The sequence below is a fragment of the Electrophorus electricus genome, chromosome 19, assembly GCF_041902795.1.
Source record: "Electrophorus electricus isolate QZ-2024a chromosome 19, ASM4190279v1, whole genome shotgun sequence".
Taxonomy (NCBI): domain Eukaryota; kingdom Metazoa; phylum Chordata; class Actinopteri; order Gymnotiformes; family Gymnotidae; genus Electrophorus; species Electrophorus electricus.
In genome coordinates this window covers 4,415,722-4,435,902 of record NC_137515.1, presented here as the reverse complement: position 1 = coordinate 4,435,902, position 20,181 = coordinate 4,415,722, and the positions used below count along the sequence as shown (strand labels likewise).

Genomic DNA, 20,181 nt, shown 5'->3' with positions numbered 1-20,181 from the left:
AACTCCTTGTTAGTTGTTATTGGTGAGAAATGCTCACGAGCAATGTGCACACGTATGTCACCTCCTGCTCAATGTGCAGTCAAAGTAATACCCTCAAGACGCTAACTGCAGGTAAACTTATGCTGCTACCCATACCTGAAAGGCCTTGGTCACACCTAGCTGGGGATTTTATTACTGACCTACCCTGCTCTAATGGAAATATTAAAATTCTGACTGTAGCAGATTGCTTTTCACATGGGGTGAGTTTCATTGCCTTCCCTGGACCTACCACCTTTCAAACCGCAGAGGCACTTATCAATCAGGTGTTCTACTTTTTTGGCATCCCTGAAGACATCCTGTCTGATCGAGGACCTCAGTTCACTTCACGAGTCTGGTCAACCTTTTTTAAACACATTGGGGTAGCAATAAGTTTGATGTCAGGATATCATCCTCCATCCAAGGACAGATTGACACAGAGGAGAGACATCAGTATACCAGCCTGGGGATCATGTATGGCTCTCTTGATGGGATTTCCGTTCTGTTTTTGTTTGCCTTCTGGTTTATGTCCTGGACTGTTTATCTCCATGACTGTGATTATCCCTGGCTTCATCTTTCTGGCTCTGACTATTGCATGTTCACCGACTACTGATCTGGATTCTAATAAAACCCAAACCTCTTATCTGCCTCTAGCATCTGACTTTTTCTGCCTCGTCACAGTAAGAGATTTTGTAGAGGAAGGATAGAGGTATCATGGAGTGGTCTCAGCTTTTCAGGTGTCAGGTTAAGTCTGAAATTAAAACTGTGCTGGAAACAAATTCAATTTTAAAGATAAGGACTCCTAAATTCTACAGTAACAATATACTTTGATAAAACATTTATAAAATAAAGCATGTTAAGGGATTTTGAGAGGAATTAATGTATATTATCTATCTAAATGACAGCCATACCAAATAATTAGTGTTCAAGTTCTGATCTGACAGAAAAAAAATGTGATCCAGCAAGTAAAAGACCTTTTACAAACTTGGCTTGAATGCATACATATAACAGTGTGTATACAGTCTTATAGCAGGACTTGTTTTATAGGTTATACGTGAATAGGTTAGACAAAAATTATAAATATCTAGCTCCTTCTATCTGCTGATATTTGCTTTAAATGCATTAATTCATATACATAATTTTGATATACTAAGATAAAAAGAGATAATACACACTTACTGAAACCTGTCAATTCATCCTGCTCATCTCTTCAGGTTTTTTTTTTTAAACTTTGAAAACATAAATATCAATAGTTTAATTGTATAAAATTGGTTTTGCAAGTTTGGAAAAACAATTAATTAATTTTATTTATACACAAGTTCACAGTTTTTTGCTATTTCTTTTTTTCTGGTTTACTTTGCCAGCTGAATCCTACTTGAGTTTAGAAATGTTCTCAGGCACATAGTTAATGTGATGCAGTCTCAGTCTTTTGAGGAGAATAAAGTTTGAAATTAAATATGCTCTAGAAACAAAATGACTGTTGATGAAAAATTAAACAGTCTACAGGTGACAAAGTATTGAGCTGAGGCTCTAAACCATGGATAAAATATAGCATATATTAGGGGATTGACAGAAGAATTGATGGATATAAGCCAGGTAAGAACAGTCCACAAGAGTGAGAAAGATGTTATGTTTTCAACTGTCAGAGAACATAAATAAAAAGGTATCCAGAGAGCAAGATAAACACAAACAACAATGCCCAGTGTTTTTGCTGCTTTAGAATTAGAAGACTTAGAAACTTTGGCTCTGTGTCTGTTTGAGGTAGCATTCAACATAGATCTCACAGCTTTAGCTTGACGTCGTGCCAAAGTAAAAATGATTGAATACAAGATAAGTATAACAGAACATGGGCATATAAATGAAATCACAAGATCAGTGGTCACTAAGGAAGATTTTATAAATAAAATGCACTCTCCGTGGCATCTGCTCAAGATCTGTGATGGAAGCAGATGGTCATTAAAGTACAAATAGATGAGGATATACAAGAGACTAAAAGACCAGCCTAGAATTATGAATAAAGACATTTTATGAACTGTGACTTTAGTGGAATATAGCAGAGGATCACTGACTGCAATGTACCGATCAACTGCAATGAAAACCATATTGCACAGAGATGCTGACATTGAGATAAAATTGATTATTAGAACAATTGTACATGCCATTTTACCAAGATACCAACAGCTGTCTCTTAGTTGCATTGTATTCACAGGCATGAAAACAAGTCCCACGAGGAGATCGGCCACAGCCAGAGAGAGGATGAGTAGGTTGGTAGGGGTATGGAGCTGCTTGAAGTGAGAGATAGATAAGATCACAAGCAAGTTCAAAAACACAGTGCAAACAGATATACAAGACAGAAAACTAAACAAAAATATATTTCCAGGGCCTGTTCGGACCTCCTTTCTGCATGATGAGTTGTTGTCAGGAAAGCAGTACTCAACTGTCATGTTTTGCTGATACTCTGTGATATTCATCTTGAGAATTTATAGATATGCCAGTTGGAGATGTTCATAATATGCTGTTCAACAGTGCTGATCTGCTGAATTTGACTTTGCAGATTGTGTATTTATATTGAAGTATGAATCCTCCTACTAACATATGAATGGCCACTTTTTACACAGCATCATTCACTTAATATTCAACAATGTCATTACAGGGGTGACCAGTAGGGGAGTGGAAATGTTTATAGTTAAGAGTTCAAACATTTCACATCCATCACATTTTGTACACAAGGTTTTTTTTTAGGTATTCCTTTGCCTTTAGCATACTACTAAATATTAAATAAATGCATACATATAATGCTCTTATTGTAACGAACCTGGTCATTTGTTCTATGACTGCTGGATTTTGAAAAAAAAAATTTATTTGATGAAGCTGAAAGTGGGAGCACTAATCTAGACTTTTATTTTGTGGAATAATAATAATAATAATACATTGTAATAATACATATTATTATTTACATCTTACATATACATATTATTTACATATTGCTTTTCACACAAAGGACATGAAGATGCTTGCAATATTATCATTATTATTAGTTGCATTCATTTCGTACCTCTCTCAAACTCAAGGTCGCTTTACAAATATTGCTTTTTTTTCCTCTTTACACACACACACCTGATGAGAAGCAGCAGCCACTTTGCACACAGTGTACTCTCTATCAGAAACTACAGCCCCCTGGAGGACTGCACTGGGTGCAGGGAAAGGGAAGGAGGTTAAGACCAGTACAGAGCACCAACCATCACTGGACAATAGTCTGTACAAAAAATGTTGTCAACTGGAAATGTGTCATAATTTCCAAAATGAACCACTTAAGTTCCAGAAAATCAATAAAATTAGAAAAAGGCGACATATGTAAAAAGAGACAATATGATGAATATTATTTAAAATATGGGTTCACTTACATCAAATTATTTGGGGAAGTAGATTCTCCAGTTCAACAGACAACCAGTGGCTGAGTTCTGGTTGAACATTCAGCAAGATTATCCAGCCTTTACAAAACATGCAATCAGAAGCCTTTGCCATGTGGTTCATTATATGTATACAAAGTTGGATCCTCTGCACTGGTTGTTCTGAAGCCACAGAACACATCAAAACTAGAGGAGGAGAACAACTTAAGACTGGCTGTTTGAAAGATTAAACCTGATATCAGCAGATTGTGTTTAAAAAGCAACCACATCCTTCACACCAAAATGAAAAACATTGTGTGTGTATGTGTGTGTGTGTGTGTGTGCGTGCACGTTTTGATTGATGTGTGTGTGTGTGTGTGTGTGCATTTTCACTGATGTGTGTGTGTGTGTGTGTGTGTGTGTGTGCGCGCACACGTTTTGATTAATGTGTGTGTGTGTGTGTGAGTGTGTGTGAGTGTGTGTGTGTACTGAGGAAAAATGGGATGATTTGACTTGATTTTCTTTATACATATGCTGCAGTATTTTGTGTATTGAAAGGTTTTAGTCAAGGGGCGCCAACTTCTCAAAACACTGACAAGGAGACCTCAGGAAGAACAAGTTTGAATACTCTACACTTTGCCCTTCAAATCTGATTATAACTTTAATGCAAAGTGTGAACAGTATTATAATTAAAAACAACATGGAATCAACATCTAACACTGGCTTCAAAAGAGCCAAAATGTCACAAGAATCTTTTGTTTAGAAGGTAAATCACAAGATTCAAAACAGACTACCAATTTCTAAAAAAAAAAGACCATAAATAGAATTTTCCAATGACATTGGGATTGTATTGTGATACAGGCAAATTCGTGTTCTTTCCAAGACACACAAACAACCCGCTAAATGAATAACAAAACAAGCAAAATAAATAATAAAACAAAAAATTAAAAAAAATAATTCTACAAGTAGCAATATACTTAGCTGATAATCTAGAACATTAATATAAAAAATGATAAAGGATTCATGGAAGAATTAATGTATACAACCATCCAAATGCAGTCTACACCAATGTCTTAGAGGTCAAGTTGTTATCTGACAGATTAATAAAAATATGGGAACCAGCAATTAAAAGACCTTTTTCAAACTTAGCATACATATAACATCTATACTGTCTTATAGTGGGACCAGTTTTATATATTTGCGTAAGATAACTTTGACAAAAGGTATAAATATACTAGCTTCTTATATCTGCTTTGTATATATATAATTCATGTGCATGACTATAATAGAATAAGATTTAAAAATATACAAATTTAATACACAATTACAGAAGCCCATGCAATCATCATACTCATCTCTTCATCTTTTGTAATTTATATCATATGAAGCAGATTCAGTCTTTTGAGGAGAATAAAGTTTGAAATTAAATATGCTTTGAAAATTAATGGAATGTTGAAGGTGATAACTTAAACAGTCTGCAAGTCACAATGTACTTAGCTGATGATCTAAACCATGGATAAAATATAGCATATATTAGAGGATTGACAGAGGAATTGATGGATATAAGCCAGGCAAGAACAGTCCACACCACTGACAAAGATGTCATGTTTTCAACAAACAGAGAACATAAATAAAAAGGTATCCAGAGAGCAAGATAAACACAAACAACAATGCCCAGTGTTTTTGCTGCTTTAGAATTAGAAGACTTAGAAACTTTGGCTCTGTGTCTGTTTGAGGTAGCATTCAACACGGATCTCACAGCTTTAGCTTGACGCCTTGCTAAAGTAAAAATGATTGAATACAAGATGAGTATAACTGAACATGGACATATAAATGAAATCACAAGATCAATGATCACCAAGGAAGATTTTACGATTAAAATGCACTCTCCGTGACATCTGCTCAAGATCTGAGATGGAAGGAGATGGTCATTAAAGTACAAATAGACAAGGACATACAAAAGAGAAAAAGACCAGCCTAGAATTATGCATGAAGACATTTTACAAACTGTGACTTTAGTGGAATATAGCAGAGGGTCACTGACTGCAATGTACCTATCAACTGCAATTAAAACCATATTACACACAGATGCTGAAGCTGAGATACAATTGATTACTAGAAAAATGATACATGCCATTTTACCAAGATACCAACAGCTGTCTCTTAGTTGCATTGTATTTACAGGCATGAAAACAAGTCCCATGAGAAGATCAGCCACAGCCAGAGAGAGGATGAGTAGGTTAGTTGGAGTTTGGAGCTGCTTGAAGTGAGAGATGGACAAGATCACAAGCAAGTTCAAAAATACATTGCATATAATGATACAAGACAGAAAAATAAACAAAATTATATTTCCAGGGCCTGTTCGGACCTCCTTTCTGCATGATGAGTTGTTGTCAGGAAAGCAGTACTCAACTGTCATGTTTTGTTGATCCTCTGTGATATTCATCTTAAGTATTTACAGATATGCAAGTTGGAGCTGTTTATAATATGCTGTTCAGCAGTACTGGACTGATGAATTTGTCTTTGCAGATTGTGTATTTATATTGAAGTATGAATCCTCCTACTAACATATGAATGGCCACTTTTTACACAGCATCATTCACTTAAAATTCAACAATGTCATTACAGGGGTGACCAGTAGAGGAGTGGAAATGTTTATAGTTAGAGTTCAAACATTTCACATCCATCACATTTTGTACACAAGTTAGCATACATATAATGCATACATATAATGTTCTCATTGTAACGAACCTGGTCATCTGTTCTACGACTGCTGGATTTTAAAGAAAAATAATTAATTTGATGAAGCTGAAAGTGGGAGCACTAATCTAGTCTGTTTCACCGCCAAATGTGTTATATGATATTTGTTCTAAAATGTGCTTCAGAGAAAATCATTCATTTATAACGTGTCAACATCAGAGATGATGGAACACAAATTGCGATAATTCAGCATCATACCGGCACAGCTCAGGTGTTTGTATTTAGAAGTATGCTTCATTTTCCAACAGACATTTGCTCTGACACTGATAGAGCAGTATGAGCTATAGGTATGGAGTATGTTAATATCTCTTTGCACTCAGGTTATTTATTGTCTGACGATTTCTGTGAAACTTGAGGTAGGATTATATTCACAATTTCCAGTCAAAAGCATAACTTTTATTTTGGGGAATAATAATAATAAATAATAATACATTGTAATAATACATGTACATATTGCTTTTCGCACAAAGGACATAAAGATGCTTACAATATTATCATTATTATTAGTTGCATTCATTTAGCACCTCTCTCAAACTCAAGGTCGCTTTACAAATATTGCTTTTTTTTTCCTCTTTTCACACTCAGGCCTGATGAGAAGCAGCGGCCACTTTGCACACAGTGTACTCTCTATCAGACACTACAGCCCCCTGGAGGACTGCACTGGGTGCAGGGAAAGGGAAGGAGGTTAAGACCAGTGCAGAGCACCAACCATCACTGGACAATAGTCTGTACAAAAAATGGCTTAACAGGTAGAAAAGTTTTTCCTATCCCTGAGGTTGTAGTCAGTCATGTTTCAACAGTTCAATTTCCCAATTAGAGTGAGTGGCATCCTTCACTCTCTGTGCTTGTGTGGTATCTTTTGCACAGTCAAGATAATTCCAACATGTAATCATCCTCTGAATCATTTTGTTGTCTATCATCTGCTTCTGATCACACTAATGACAAGTCCCCAAGTGAAGCAAGTGAATACTGATCACAATATATCTGTGCATGTAGACAATAGAAAAGCTCAATTTATAGCAAGTCAGCTACCTGGCTGGGAAACCTAACCAAACTAGATGTTATTAGAACAAAACCAATCTATACCAGCAATCTATTAAACTACCACAGTCATTTCGCAACCTCAGAATTATTTTTATCTGTCACAAACCCCATGAATATACACTAATTTAACGAGTTCAACTCCACTTGCACTTGCACTTGCACTCCACTTGCACTTGATAACAGAGTTATTGTAATGATTGCACACACAAACAAGGAAGAGGATCCAATCGCAAGAGGTTTTGTTATTTAGATCAAACAGATCAGTGGGGTCAGGCAGGTAATTAGGTTGTTTCAAGGTCGATAACATGGGGCAAAGTCCGTGGGGTGTCCAGGGGTCAGAAGGAAAACAAGCTCTGAAACACAGGCAGGAGTTGAAAACCAGGAAGACAAAACCGTAACTGAACCGCTTGTTACGCAACATAAGGTTGGCAATACTTCACGACGTGAGTTTGAAGGAGGGGATCTTAATTAAGGGAGGAGTGATGAGGGGAAACAATGATCAGGTGTGTACTAGCATTCCGGTGAACCAGATTAGAGGAATGTGTGGGAAGAGGTAGGCATGGCAGTGCGGGGTTGAGCATGATTCCTGGCGTTCATAACAGTTATTATGTACTGTATACACTTTGGTACTAAAGAAAAAAAAGTCACATTAAAATTCTCCCATTATTATGTATATACACTTCGATACTAAATAAAATAAGAATGTCATTAAAATATTCTTGTAATGGTAGGAAAGTGCAATTCTGAAGAGAAACACTAGAGGCATACTTGTTGTTTGCCATTATGCGAATGTGAGAAAGAAAGATAGACAAGGGAAAGATTATGAAGTTTTAATTGTTAGTAATAAAATGTTTACATTAATCCATTGTGATTACATAGAGCCAATGAAATTGAATTAGCAAAGGTGTAACATGGTCAGCCGATTTAGACCATGTAATGTCCATGGATTCGTGCTGCAGAAATGCCTACTAGGATTATTTTGACTAAGATTTCAGTAAAGTGTTGTGTTAAAACAAGTCGTAGTCTGGAAATATTTCATAAATAAAAAAAACACAATCAAGGAGACACAATTTATGACTAGAAAAACAGAGCATACTGTCCAAAATAACACCAAGGCTGTAAAACTTTACGAAGACAGTTATAATAGCTCCAGCCATAGGGAATGTACAAATATATATATATATTTTTAAGTGTACATTTAGATCCCATAGGAAACAGCTCAGTTTTACTCCTATCGAATTTGAAATAATTGCTTGTTATCCATATATGTGTATAATGGAAATAAGATGTGTGAGTATTGAAAGAGAGAGTAGAAGTTGGCATATTGGACACACACAGCTGCATATCATCAGCATAACAATGAAACCGATCATCATAGATGCTGAAAAATATTGCCAAGAGGCAGAAGGTAAATGATGAATAATAGTGAGCCTAACACTGAACCCTGTGTAACAGCACAATGAACCGTAGAGATTTCTGACCAATAATTCTGAATCTGTACAAACTGTGTCCTGTCTGCAAGATAGGAAGCAAACCACTGATGTACAGTGCCACAGAGTCCAATACTAGCCAACTGCTCCATAAGAAGCTGATATGATATTGTAACAAAGGCTACACTGAGCACACGTAAAAATTAAAATAGAAAGCAAACCTGGAGTTGTCTTAGTGTTGCACCTCTGGCAGGATAAGTCTGAAATTAAAATGCCCTGGAAACAAATTTAATTTTCAGATAAAGACTACAAAATTCTAAAAGTAGCAATATACTTAGCTGATAATCTAGAACATTAATTAAAAAAATGACAAAGGATTCATAGAAGAATTAATGTATACAACCATCCAAATGCAGTCTACACCAATGTCTTAGAGGTCAAGTTGTTATCTGACAGAATAATAAAAATATGGGATCCAGCAATTAAAAGACCTTTTTCAAATTTAGTATACATTCATACATATAACGTGTATACTGTCTTATAGTGGGACCAGTTTTATATATGTGCATAAGATAACTTTGACAAAAGGTATAAATATCCTAGCTCCTGATATCTGCTTTATATATATAATTCATGTGCATGACTATAATAGAATAAGATTTGAAAAATACAAATTTAAAACACAATTACAGAAGCCCATCCAGTCATCATACTCATCTCTTCAGTTTTTGTAATTTATATCATATGAAGCAGATTCAGTCTTTAGAGGAGAATAAAGTTTTTTAAATATGCTTTGAAAATTAATGGAATGTTGAAGGTGATAATTTAAACAGTCTACAAGTCACAATGTACTTAGCTGTTGCTCTAAACCATGGATAAAATATAGCATATATTAGAGGATTGACAGAGGAATTGATGGATATAAGCCAGATAAGAACAGTTGACACCAGTGACAAAGATGTCATGTTTTCCGCAGACAGAGAACATAAATAGAAAGGTATCCAGAGAGCAAGATAAACACAAACAACAATGCCCAGTGTTTTTGCTGCTTTAGAATTAGAAGACTTAGAAACTTTGTCTCTGTGTCTGTTTGAGGTAGCATTCAACACAGATCTCACAGCTTTAGCTTGACGTCTTGCCAAAGTAAAAATGATTGAATACAAGATAAGTATAACTGAACATGGGCATATAAATGAAATCACAAGATCAGTGGTCATTAAGGAAGATTTTATAATTAAAATGCACTCTCCGTGGCATCTGCTCAAGATCTGAGATGGAAGGAGATGGTCATTAAAGTACAAATAGATGAGGATATACAAGAGACTAAAAGACCAGCCTAAAATTATGAATAAAGACATTTTACGAACTGTGACTTTAGTGGAATATAGCAGAGGATCACTGACTGCAATGTACCGATCAACCGCAATGAAAACCATATTACACACAGATGCTGACATTGAGATATAATTGATTATTAGAACAATTGTACATGCCATTTTACCAAGATACCAACAGCTGTCTCTTAGTTGCATTGTATTCACAGGCATGAAAACAAGTCCCACGAGAAGATCGGCCACAGCCAGAGAGAGGATGAGTAGGTTGGTAGGGGTATGGAGCTGCTTGAAGTGAGAGATAGATAAGATCACAAGCAAGTTCAAAAACACAGTGCAAACAGATATACAAGACAGAAAACTAAACAAAAATATATTTCCAGGGCCTGTTCGGACCTCCTTTCTGCATGATGAGTTGTTGTCAGGAAAGCAGTACTCAACTGTCATGTTTTGCTGATACTCTGTGATATTCATCTTAAGAATTTATAGATTTGCCAGTTGGAGGTGTTCAAAATATGCTGTTCTACACTGCTGATCTGCTGAATTTGTCTTTGCAGATTGTGTATTTATATTGAAGTATGAATCCTCCTACTAACATATGAATGGCCACTTTTAACACAGCATCATTCACTTAATATTCAACAATGTCATTACAGGGGTGACCAGTAGAGGAGTGGAAATGTTTATAGTTAGAGTTCAAAAATTTCACATTCATCACATTTTGTACACAAGGTTTTTTTTTAGGTATTCCTTTGCCTTTATCATACTACTAAATAAATAAATGCATACGTATAATGTTCTCATTGTAACGAATCTGGTCATCTGTTCTAAGACTGCTGGATTATAAAGAAAAAAAATTAATTTCATGAAGCTGAAAGTGGGAGCACTAATCTAGTCTGTTTCACCGCCAAATGTGTTTTATGATATTGGTTTTAAAATGGGCTTCAGAGAAAATCATTCATTTATAACGTGTCAACATCAGAGATGATGGAACACAAACTGTGATAATTCAGCATCATACCGGCACAGCCCAGGTGTTTGTATTTAGAAGTATGCTTCATTTTCCAACAGACTTTTGCTCTGACACTGATAGAGCAGTATGAGCTATAGGTATGGAGTATGTTAATATCTCTTTGCACTCAGGTTATTTATTGTCTGATGATTTCTGTGAAACTTGAGGTAGGATTATATTCACAATTTCCAGTCAAAAGCATAACTTTTATTTTGGGGAATAATAATAATAAATAATAATACATTGTAATAATACATGTACATATTGCTTTTCGCACAAAGGACATAAAGATGCTTACAATATTATCATTATTATTAGTTGCATTCATTTAGCACCTCTCTCAAACTCAAGGTCGCTTTACAAATATTGCTTTTTTTTCCACTTTTCACACTCAGGCCTGACGAGAAGCAGCGGCCACTTTGCACACAGTGTACTGTCTATCAGACACTACAGCCCCCTGGAGGACTGCACTGGGTGCAGGGAAAGGGAAGGAGGTTAAGACCAGTACAGAGCACCAACCATCACTGGACAATAGTCTGTACAAAAAATGGCTTAACAGGTAGAAAAGTTTTTCCTATCCCTGAGGTTGTAGTCAGTCATGTTTCAACAGTACAATTTCCCAATTAGAGTGAGTGGCAACCTTCACTCTCTGTGCTTGTGTGGTATCTTTTGCACAGTCAAGATAATTCCAACATGTAATCATCCTCTGAATCATTTTGTTGTCTATCATCCGCTTCTGATCACACTAATGACAAGTCCCCAAGTGAAGCAAGTGAATACTGATCACAATATATGTGTGCATGTAGACAATAGAAAAGCTCAATTTATAGCAAGTCAGCTCCCTGGGAAACCTAACCAAACTAGATGTTATTAGAACAAAACCAATCTATACCAGCAATGTATTAAACTACCACAGCCATTTCTCAACCTCAGCATTCTATTTATCTATCACAAACCCCATGAATATACACTAGGTTAACGAGTTCAACCTAATACAAAATTATCACTCCACTTGCACTTGATAACAGAGTTATTGTAATGATTGCACACACAAACAAGGAAGAGGATCCAATCGCAAGAGGTTTTGTTATTTAGATCAAACAGATCAGTGGGGTCAGGCAGGTAATTAGGTTGTTTCAGGGTCGATAACATGGGGCAAAGTCCGTGGGATGTCCAGGGGTCAGGCAGAAGACAAGCTGTGAAACACAGGCAGAAGTCGAAAACCAGGAAGACAAAACCGTAACTGAACCGCTTGTTACGCAACATAAGGTTGGCAATACTTCACGACGTGAATTTGAAGGAGGGGATCTTAATTAAGGGAGGAGTGATGAGGGGAAACAATGATCAGGTGTGTACTAGCATTCCGGTGAACCAGATTAGAGGAATGTGTGGGAAGAGGAAGGCATGGCAGTGTGGGGTTGAGCATGATTCCTGGCGTTCATAACAGTTATTATGTACTGTATACACTTTGGTACTAAAGAAAAAAAAGTCACATTAAAATTCTCCCATTATTATGTATATACACTTCGATACTAAATAAAATAAGAATGTCATTAAAATATTCTTGTAATGGTAGGAAAGTGCAATTCTGAAGAGAAACACTAGAGGCATACTTGTTGTTTGCCATTATGCGAATGTGAGAAAGAAAGATAGACAAGGGAAAGATTATGAAGTTTTAATTGTTAGTAATAAAATGTTTACATTAATCCATTGTGATTACATAGAGCCAATGAAATTGAATTAGCAAAGGTGTAACATGGTCAGCCGATTTAGACCATGTAATGTCCATGGATTCGTGCTGCAGAAATGCCTACTAGGATTATTTTGACTAAGATTTCAGTAAAGTGTTGTGTTAAAACAAGTCGTAGTCTGGAAATATTTCATAAATAAAAAAAACACAATCAAGGAGACACAATTTATGACTAGAAAAACAGAGCATACTGTCCAAAATAACACCAAGGCTGTAAAACTTTACGAAGACAGTTATAATAGCTCCAGCCATAGGGAATGTACAAATATATATATATATTTTTAAGTGTACATTTAGATCCCATAGGAAACAGCTCAGTTTTACTCCTATCGAATTTGAAATAATTGCTTGTTATCCATATATGTGTATAATGGAAATAAGATGTGTGAGTATTGAAAGAGAGAGTAGAAGTTGGCATATTGGACACACACAGCTGCATATCATCAGCATAACAATGAAACCGATCATCATAGATGCTGAAAAATATTGCCAAGAGGCAGAAGGTAAATGATGAATAATAGTGAGCCTAACACTGAACCCTGTGTAACAGCACAATGAACCGTAGAGATTTCTGACCAATAATTCTGAATCTGTACAAACTGTGTCCTGTCTGCAAGATAGGAAGCAAACCACTGATGTACAGTGCCACAGAGTCCAATACTAGCCAACTGCTCCATAAGAAGCTGATATGATATTGTATCAAAGGCTACACTGAGCACACGTAAAGATTAAAATAGGAAGCACACCTGAATCAGCTGCACAGAGAAGATCATTGGTGATCTTAACCATAGCCGTTTCTGTACTATGTTTGGGATTTAAAAATTCTAATTTCAGAATTGGTCTGATTATAGCAACTTTCAGTGAAAAGTACTAATGATCTATACTAATGATCTTTATGAGAACTTTAATTACTGATTATTATCAAATAAATAATTGAAGGCAAATGGTAGTTAACCGTTGTAGTAATACAATCTATATGACATACAAAGATATTGGATTTAGTAATAAATTAAAAATTTCTATTTTCAGTTAGAAGACAGAAGTCACATTAGTCAATGGCTGGGGACAATTTGATAGTGCTTACTGGTGATAAATCTGTCTGTGAAATATTATCAAGTGTCACAGTTAGTCCCTCCCAGCTTACATGTTCCATGGTTTCCTTGTCTTGTGTGTTTTTGTTTCCATTCCTTAGTTTTGTTGTTATCTCTACCCCTCATTTGGTTTTCCGCACCCATCATTACATCCATCTGTTCCTCGTTTCTAGTCCTGTTAAGTTAATGTATTAAACCCTGTGTTGTTCCCGTTGTTTTGGCTGTTCATGGTTTGGCTGTTTGAATGTTTGGTTGTTTGTTTGAAAGTTTTTGAAAGCTCATCGGTATTTAAAAGCCCTTGTTTGTTAGCCTGTTTTGTGATTCTAGCCATTTGTTTTTCCTTACCTCCCTGTGTTTTTCCCTAGCTTCTTTGTTATAGCCTGCTTCCTGTGTTTGCCTCCATGTGGTTTTTTTTTGTTCATGATGTATCCATTTATGCTACGTATTGACTCAATGACCCTGGACTGCTCTGATGACTCTGAATCTGGATTTGCCCCTAATCCCCTAATAAAGTTCGCTCTTCTTTGCACATGTGTCTGCCTCCTTACTGCTCACCATTGCATCAAGAGCCAAATGCACAGGAATTGTGTTAATTTTGGAGTTGAGAAACTTCAAAAAAGCAGAATATTGTTCATTAGAGAGGTTAGTATTGATATTTATTTCAGATGGTTTGAGTAAACTTTTCACTGTATAGAAAAGTGTCTTAGTATTCCATTCACCATTAATGCTAATAATGTGTGCATAATAAGATGTTTTTGCACAGAAAGAATATTTTGTAGTAAAGGATATGTTCAAAATACATGTGTTTATGAATAGAAAATCTGGGCTTGGTGTATACCCTCTAATGCCTCGATGTAATTCAGGTACCAAGGAGCACCATGGACAAATAAAAGAACCTGGAGGTTTTTTTGGGTTTTTTTTGCAGGGGCTAGGATATCATGCGCAGAAGATAAACTATTATTGTAATAGTCTACTAAACCTGAAAGTGAAGCAATAGGGATAGGAACAGAGTTTGGAATAATTAAACTGTTGAGATCCTCAGGATTAACATATCAAATATTGTGCGATAACATCGTACTGTGCACCTTTGATTTAGCATACAACCATTTGGCAATAATAGTTTTATGGTAGATCAAAACATTGTTTTAAAATCTTTAGTAATCATTGTCAGTTTTACCAAAATGAACATTAAAATATCGCATTAAAATAACATTGGAAGACATTGTATCATATAAAGACAAAGAGTTTAACAGCCAGAAGTTTGAAGGCAGACTGGCTAAGTAAAGAGAGTGGCATTAATTTTATACTCTCACAATAAATCAACACAAGGCCACCTCCCCTACCTCAAGCACAAGGCTTGAAAATGTAAACAATTACAGATGGTACTGCTGTATTTAACTCTCGACAGTCATTCTGTGCATGCCAGGTTTCCATAGGACACGACTAATCCAGACTACATTAATCAGATAAGCTTTGTTAGTGTTGGAACAGTTGTTGTAAAGAGCAAACTTATGATAACCTGGGTGCATACTCATAGCTGATTTAGCTAATGGAGTCGAGAGCACATCCCTCATACATTTTAAAGCCAAAGCAAATGTACAATTCCAACTAGTGCTCAATGCACACTGCTGGCACTGCTGGTTTAGAGGTACCAACCTGACATCCAACATAAATGTGGATCCAAGAATGTGCTGGCTGATATGCTTTCTCAAGTTTAGTTTAGTAAAGAAATTCATTCTCACCTTTTCTTTATGGGGGGAGGGTATTTCGTCCAATGCCTATTTGTGCCTTGTTTTCCCTTTACTCTTCACCACACTGCCATTTTTCTCAATGAAACTTTTGACATTTATTCCAGTATTCCAACCTGGCTGCCTCTGCCCCACTGAACGTGGACCCAGCAGCCCTTTGTTGGGGGGGGCTTTGCTTCCTTTTATCTGATTCCCTGCTTCTGGCACCAATTAGACCTGCACCTAAGAGGATGTGGCCACACGTTGCTCCCAGGAGGGTGTCAGCGTGCCCTGTTCCAAAGATGGTGACGCTATACCTCTGGATCCACTGTCGACTCGACTTTGGTTTGTGCAATTGCTGTCAATAATGAATTTTTGTCCAAAATAAATGTCGATCATCACTACGCTTGCATCGTTCTTCACCTCACTCAGTGTCACATAGATAAGCTGACAGCATAAGTTCATTGTATTGGTTAACCAACCATGTGATATTTAGTTCTTTATCTATATATTTTCATAGGTTTATTTCATTTTTCGTCAAAATAAGTGTCGCATGTGGATTTAGTGTCATGTTGTCAACTGGCAATGTGTCAAAATTTCCAAAATGAACCACTTAAGTTCCAGAAAATCAATAAAATTTGAAAAAGACGACACATATGTAAAAAGAGACAATATGATGAATATTATTTAAAATATGGGTTCACTTACATCAAATTATTTGGGGAAGTAAAGCTGCAGTCTATAATCTGTGCAGGAACTCTTACTAATGATATCTTGAAAGCAGCAAAACTAAAGCAACATTTAGACAATAAACAAGAAAAAGATTCACCAGTTCAACAGGCAACCAGTGGCTGAGTTCTGGTTGAACATTCAGCAAGATTATCCAGCCTTTACAAAACATGCAATCAGAGGCCTTTTGCCATGTGGTTCATTATATGTATACAAAGTTGGATCCTCTGCACTGGTTGTTCTGAAGCCACAGAACACATCAAAACTAGAGGTGGAGAACAACTTGAGACTGGCTGTTTGAAAGATTAAACCTGATATCAGCAGATTGTGTTTAAAAAGCAGCCACATCCTTCACACCAAAATGAAAAACATTGTGTGTGTATGTGTGTGTGTGTGCGCGCACGTTTTGATTGATGTATGTGTGTGTGTGTGTGTGTGTGTGTGTGTGTGTGTGTGTGTGCATGCGTTTTGAATGATGTGTGTGTGTGTTTGTGTGTGTGTGTGTGTGTGTGTGTGTGTGTGTGTGTGTGTGTGTGTGTGTGTGTGAGTGTGTGTGAGTGTGTGTGTGTGTACTGAGGAAAAATGGGATGATTTGACATTATTTTCTTTATACATATGCTGCAGTATTTTCTGTATTGAAACGTATTAGTCAAGGGGGGCAACTTCTCAAAACACTGACAAGGAGACCTCAGGAAGAACAAGTTTGAATACTCTACACTTTGTCCTTCAAATCTGATTATAACTTTACTGCAAAGTGTGAACAGTATTATAATTAAAAACAACATGGAATCAACATCTAACACTGGCTTCAAAAGAGCCAAAATGTCACAAGAATCTTTTGTTTAGAAGGTAAATAACAAAATTCAAAACAGACTACCAATTTCTAAAAAAAAAGACCATAAATAAAATTTTCCAATGACATCAGGATTGTATTGTGATATAGGCAAATTCTTGTTCTTTACAAGACACACCAACAACCCGCTAAATGAATAACAAAACAAGCAAAATAAATAATAAAACAAAAAATAATAAAAAGTGAGAGATTTTTTTTGAGCAAGCACACAGACAACATGGAGTTGTCTTAGTGTTGCACCTCTGGCAGGATAAGTCTGAAATTAAAATGCCCTGGAAACAAATTTAATTTTCATATAAAGACTACAAAATTCTAAAAGTAGCAATATACTTAGCTGATAATCTAGAACATTAATAAAAAAAATGATAAAGGATTCATAGAAGAATTAATGTATACAACCATCCAATTGCAGTTTACACCAATGTCTTAGAGGTCAAGTTGTTATCTGACAGAATAATAAAAATATGGGATCCAGCAATTAAAAGACCTTTTTCAAATTTAGTATACATTCATACATATAACGTGTATACTGTCTTATAGTGGGACCAGTTTTATATATGTGCATAAGATAACTGTGACAAAAGGTATAAATATCCTAGCTCCTGATATTTGCTTATATATATATATATATATATATATATATATATATATATATATATATATATATATATATATATATATAATTCATGTGCATGACTATAATAGAATAAGATTTGAAAAAAATACAAATTTAAAACACAATTACAGAAGCCCATCCAGTCATCATACTCATCTCTTCAGTTTTTGTAACTTATATCATATGAAGCAGATTCAGTCTTTTGAGGAGAACAAAGTTTTTTATATATGCTTTGAAAATTAATGGAATGTTGAAGGTGATAATTTAAACAGTCTACAAGTCACAATGTACTTAGCTGTTGCTCTAAACCATGGATAAAATATAGCATATATTAGAGGATTGACAGAGGAATTGATAGATATAAGCCAGATAAGAACAGTTGACACCAGAGACAAAGATGTCATGTTTTCAGCAGACAGAGAACATAGACTAAAAGGTATCCAGAGAGCAAGATAAACACAAACAACAATGCCCAGTGTTTTTGCTGCTTTAGAATTAGAAGACTTAGAAACTTTGGCTCTGTGTCTGTTTGAGGTAGCATTCAACATAGATCTCACAGCTTTAGCTTGACGTCGTGCCAATGTAAAAATGATTGAATACAAGATAAGTATAACTGAACATGGGCATATAAATGAAATCACAAGATCAGTGGTCACTAAGGAAGATTTTATAAATAAAATGCATTCTCCGTGGCATCTGCTCAAGATTTGTGATGGAAGGAGATGGTCATTAAACTACAAATAGATGAGGATATACAAGAGAGAACAAGACCAGCCTAGAATTATGAATAAAGACATTTTACGAACTGTGACTTTAGTGGAATATAGCAGAGGATCACTGACTGCAATGTACCGATCAACTGCAATGAAAACCATATTGCACAGAGATGATGACATTGAGATAAAATTGATTATTAGAACAATTGTACATGCCATTTTACCAAGATACCAACAGCTGTCTCTTAGTTGCATTGTATTCACAGGCATGAAAACAAGTCCCACGAGAAGATCGGCCACAGCCAGAGAGAGGATGAGTAGGTTGGTAGGGGTATGGAGCTGCTTGAAGTGAGAGATAGATAAGATCACAAGCAAGTTCAAAAACACAGTGCAAACAGATATACAAGACAGAAAACTAAACAAAAATATATTTCCAGGGCCTGTTCGGACCTCCTTTCTGCATGATGAGTTGTTGTCAGGAAAGCAGTACTCAGCTGTCATGTTTTGCTGATACTCTGTGATATTCATCTTAAGTATTTACAGATAGGCCAGTTGGAGCTGTTCATAATATGCTCTTCAACAGTGCTGATCTGCTGAATTTGTCTTTGCATATTGTGTATTATATTGAAGTATGAATCCTCCTACTAACATATGAATGGCCACTTTTTACACAGCATCATTCACTTAATATTCAACAATGTCATTACAGGGGTGACCAGTAGAGGAGTGGAAATGTTTATAGTTAGAGTTCAAACATTTCACATCCATCACAAGTTTGCATACATATAATGCATACATATAATGTTCTCATTGTAACGAACCTGGTCATCTGTTCTACGACTGCTGGATTTTAAAGAAAAAAAATTAATTTGATGAAGCTGAAAGTGGGAGCACTAATCTAGTCTGTTTCACCGCCAAATGCGTTTTATGATATTGGTTCTAAAATGTGCTTCAGAGAAAATCATTCATTTATAACTTGTCAACATCAGAGATTATGGAACACAAATTGCGATAATTCAGCATCATACCGGCACAGCTCAGGTGTTTGTATTTAGAAGTATGCTTCATTTTCCAACAGACTTTTGCTCTGACACTGATAGTGCAGTATGAGGTATAGGTATGGTGTATGTTAATATCCCTTTGCACTCAGGTTATTTATTGTCTGACGATTTCTGTGAAACTTGAGGTAGGATTATATTCACAATTTCCAGTCAAAAGCATAACTTTTATTTTGGGAAATAATAATAATAAATAATAATACATTGTAATAATACATCTACATATTGCTTTTCGCACAAAGGACATAAAGATGCTTACAATATTATCATTATTATTAGTTGCATTCATTTAGTACCTCTCTCAAACTCAAGGTTGCTTTACAAATATTGCTTTTTTTTCCTCTTTTCACACTCAGGCCTGATGAGAAGCACCGGCCACTTTGCACACAGTGTACTCTCTATCAGAAACTACAGCCCCCTGGAGGACTGCTCTGGATGCAGGGAAACGGAAGGCGGTGAAGACCAGTACAGAGCATCAACCATCACTAGACAATAGTCTGTTTTGAATTTCCCAATTAGAGTGAGTGGCATCCTTCACTCTCTGTGCTTGTGTAGTATCTTTTGCACAGTCAAGATAATTCCAAGATGTAATCATCCAATGAATCATTTTGTTGTCTATCATCTGCTTCTGATCACACTAATGACAAGTCCCCAAGTGAA

The 20,181-nt window shown here is 35.9% G+C and overlaps 3 protein-coding genes and 1 pseudogene across 3 annotated transcripts; all 4 read right to left on the bottom strand.

The window, feature by feature from the left end:
• Window positions 1–1,466: 1,466 nt before the first annotated feature.
• On the bottom strand, window positions 1,467–2,486 carry LOC118242874 (trace amine-associated receptor 6-like). The gene has a single exon (XM_035535872.1). The coding sequence runs from the start codon at window positions 2,484–2,486 to the stop codon at window positions 1,467–1,469; it is 1,020 nt and encodes a 339-aa protein (XP_035391765.1).
• A 2,359-nt stretch (window positions 2,487–4,845) lies between these two features.
• Window positions 4,846–5,874, bottom strand: LOC118242868 (trace amine-associated receptor 13c-like). The gene has a single exon (XM_035535802.2). The coding sequence runs from the start codon at window positions 5,848–5,850 to the stop codon at window positions 4,846–4,848; it is 1,005 nt and encodes a 334-aa protein (XP_035391695.2). The 5' UTR covers window positions 5,851–5,874.
• Window positions 5,875–8,064: 2,190 nt separating this feature from the next.
• Window positions 8,065–10,480, bottom strand: LOC113568684 (trace amine-associated receptor 13c-like). The gene has a single exon (XM_026996863.3). It carries the CDS (start codon window positions 10,441–10,443, stop codon window positions 9,439–9,441), a length of 1,005 nt encoding a protein of 334 aa, XP_026852664.2. The 5' UTR covers window positions 10,444–10,480; the 3' UTR covers window positions 8,065–9,438.
• Window positions 10,481–17,957: 7,477 nt separating this feature from the next.
• On the bottom strand, window positions 17,958–18,991 carry LOC118242865 (trace amine-associated receptor 6-like; annotated as a pseudogene).
• Window positions 18,992–20,181: the final 1,190 nt, after the last annotated feature.

Coding starts and splice junctions, on each gene's coding strand:
- LOC113568684 (XM_026996863.3), bottom strand. CDS start 10,443: ATGAATATCACAGAGTATCAGCAAAACATGACAGTTGAGTACTGCTTT.
- LOC118242868 (XM_035535802.2), bottom strand. CDS start 5,850: ATGAATATCACAGAGGATCAACAAAACATGACAGTTGAGTACTGCTTT.
- LOC118242874 (XM_035535872.1), bottom strand. CDS start 2,486: ATGAATATCACAGAGTATCAGCAAAACATGACAGTTGAGTACTGCTTT.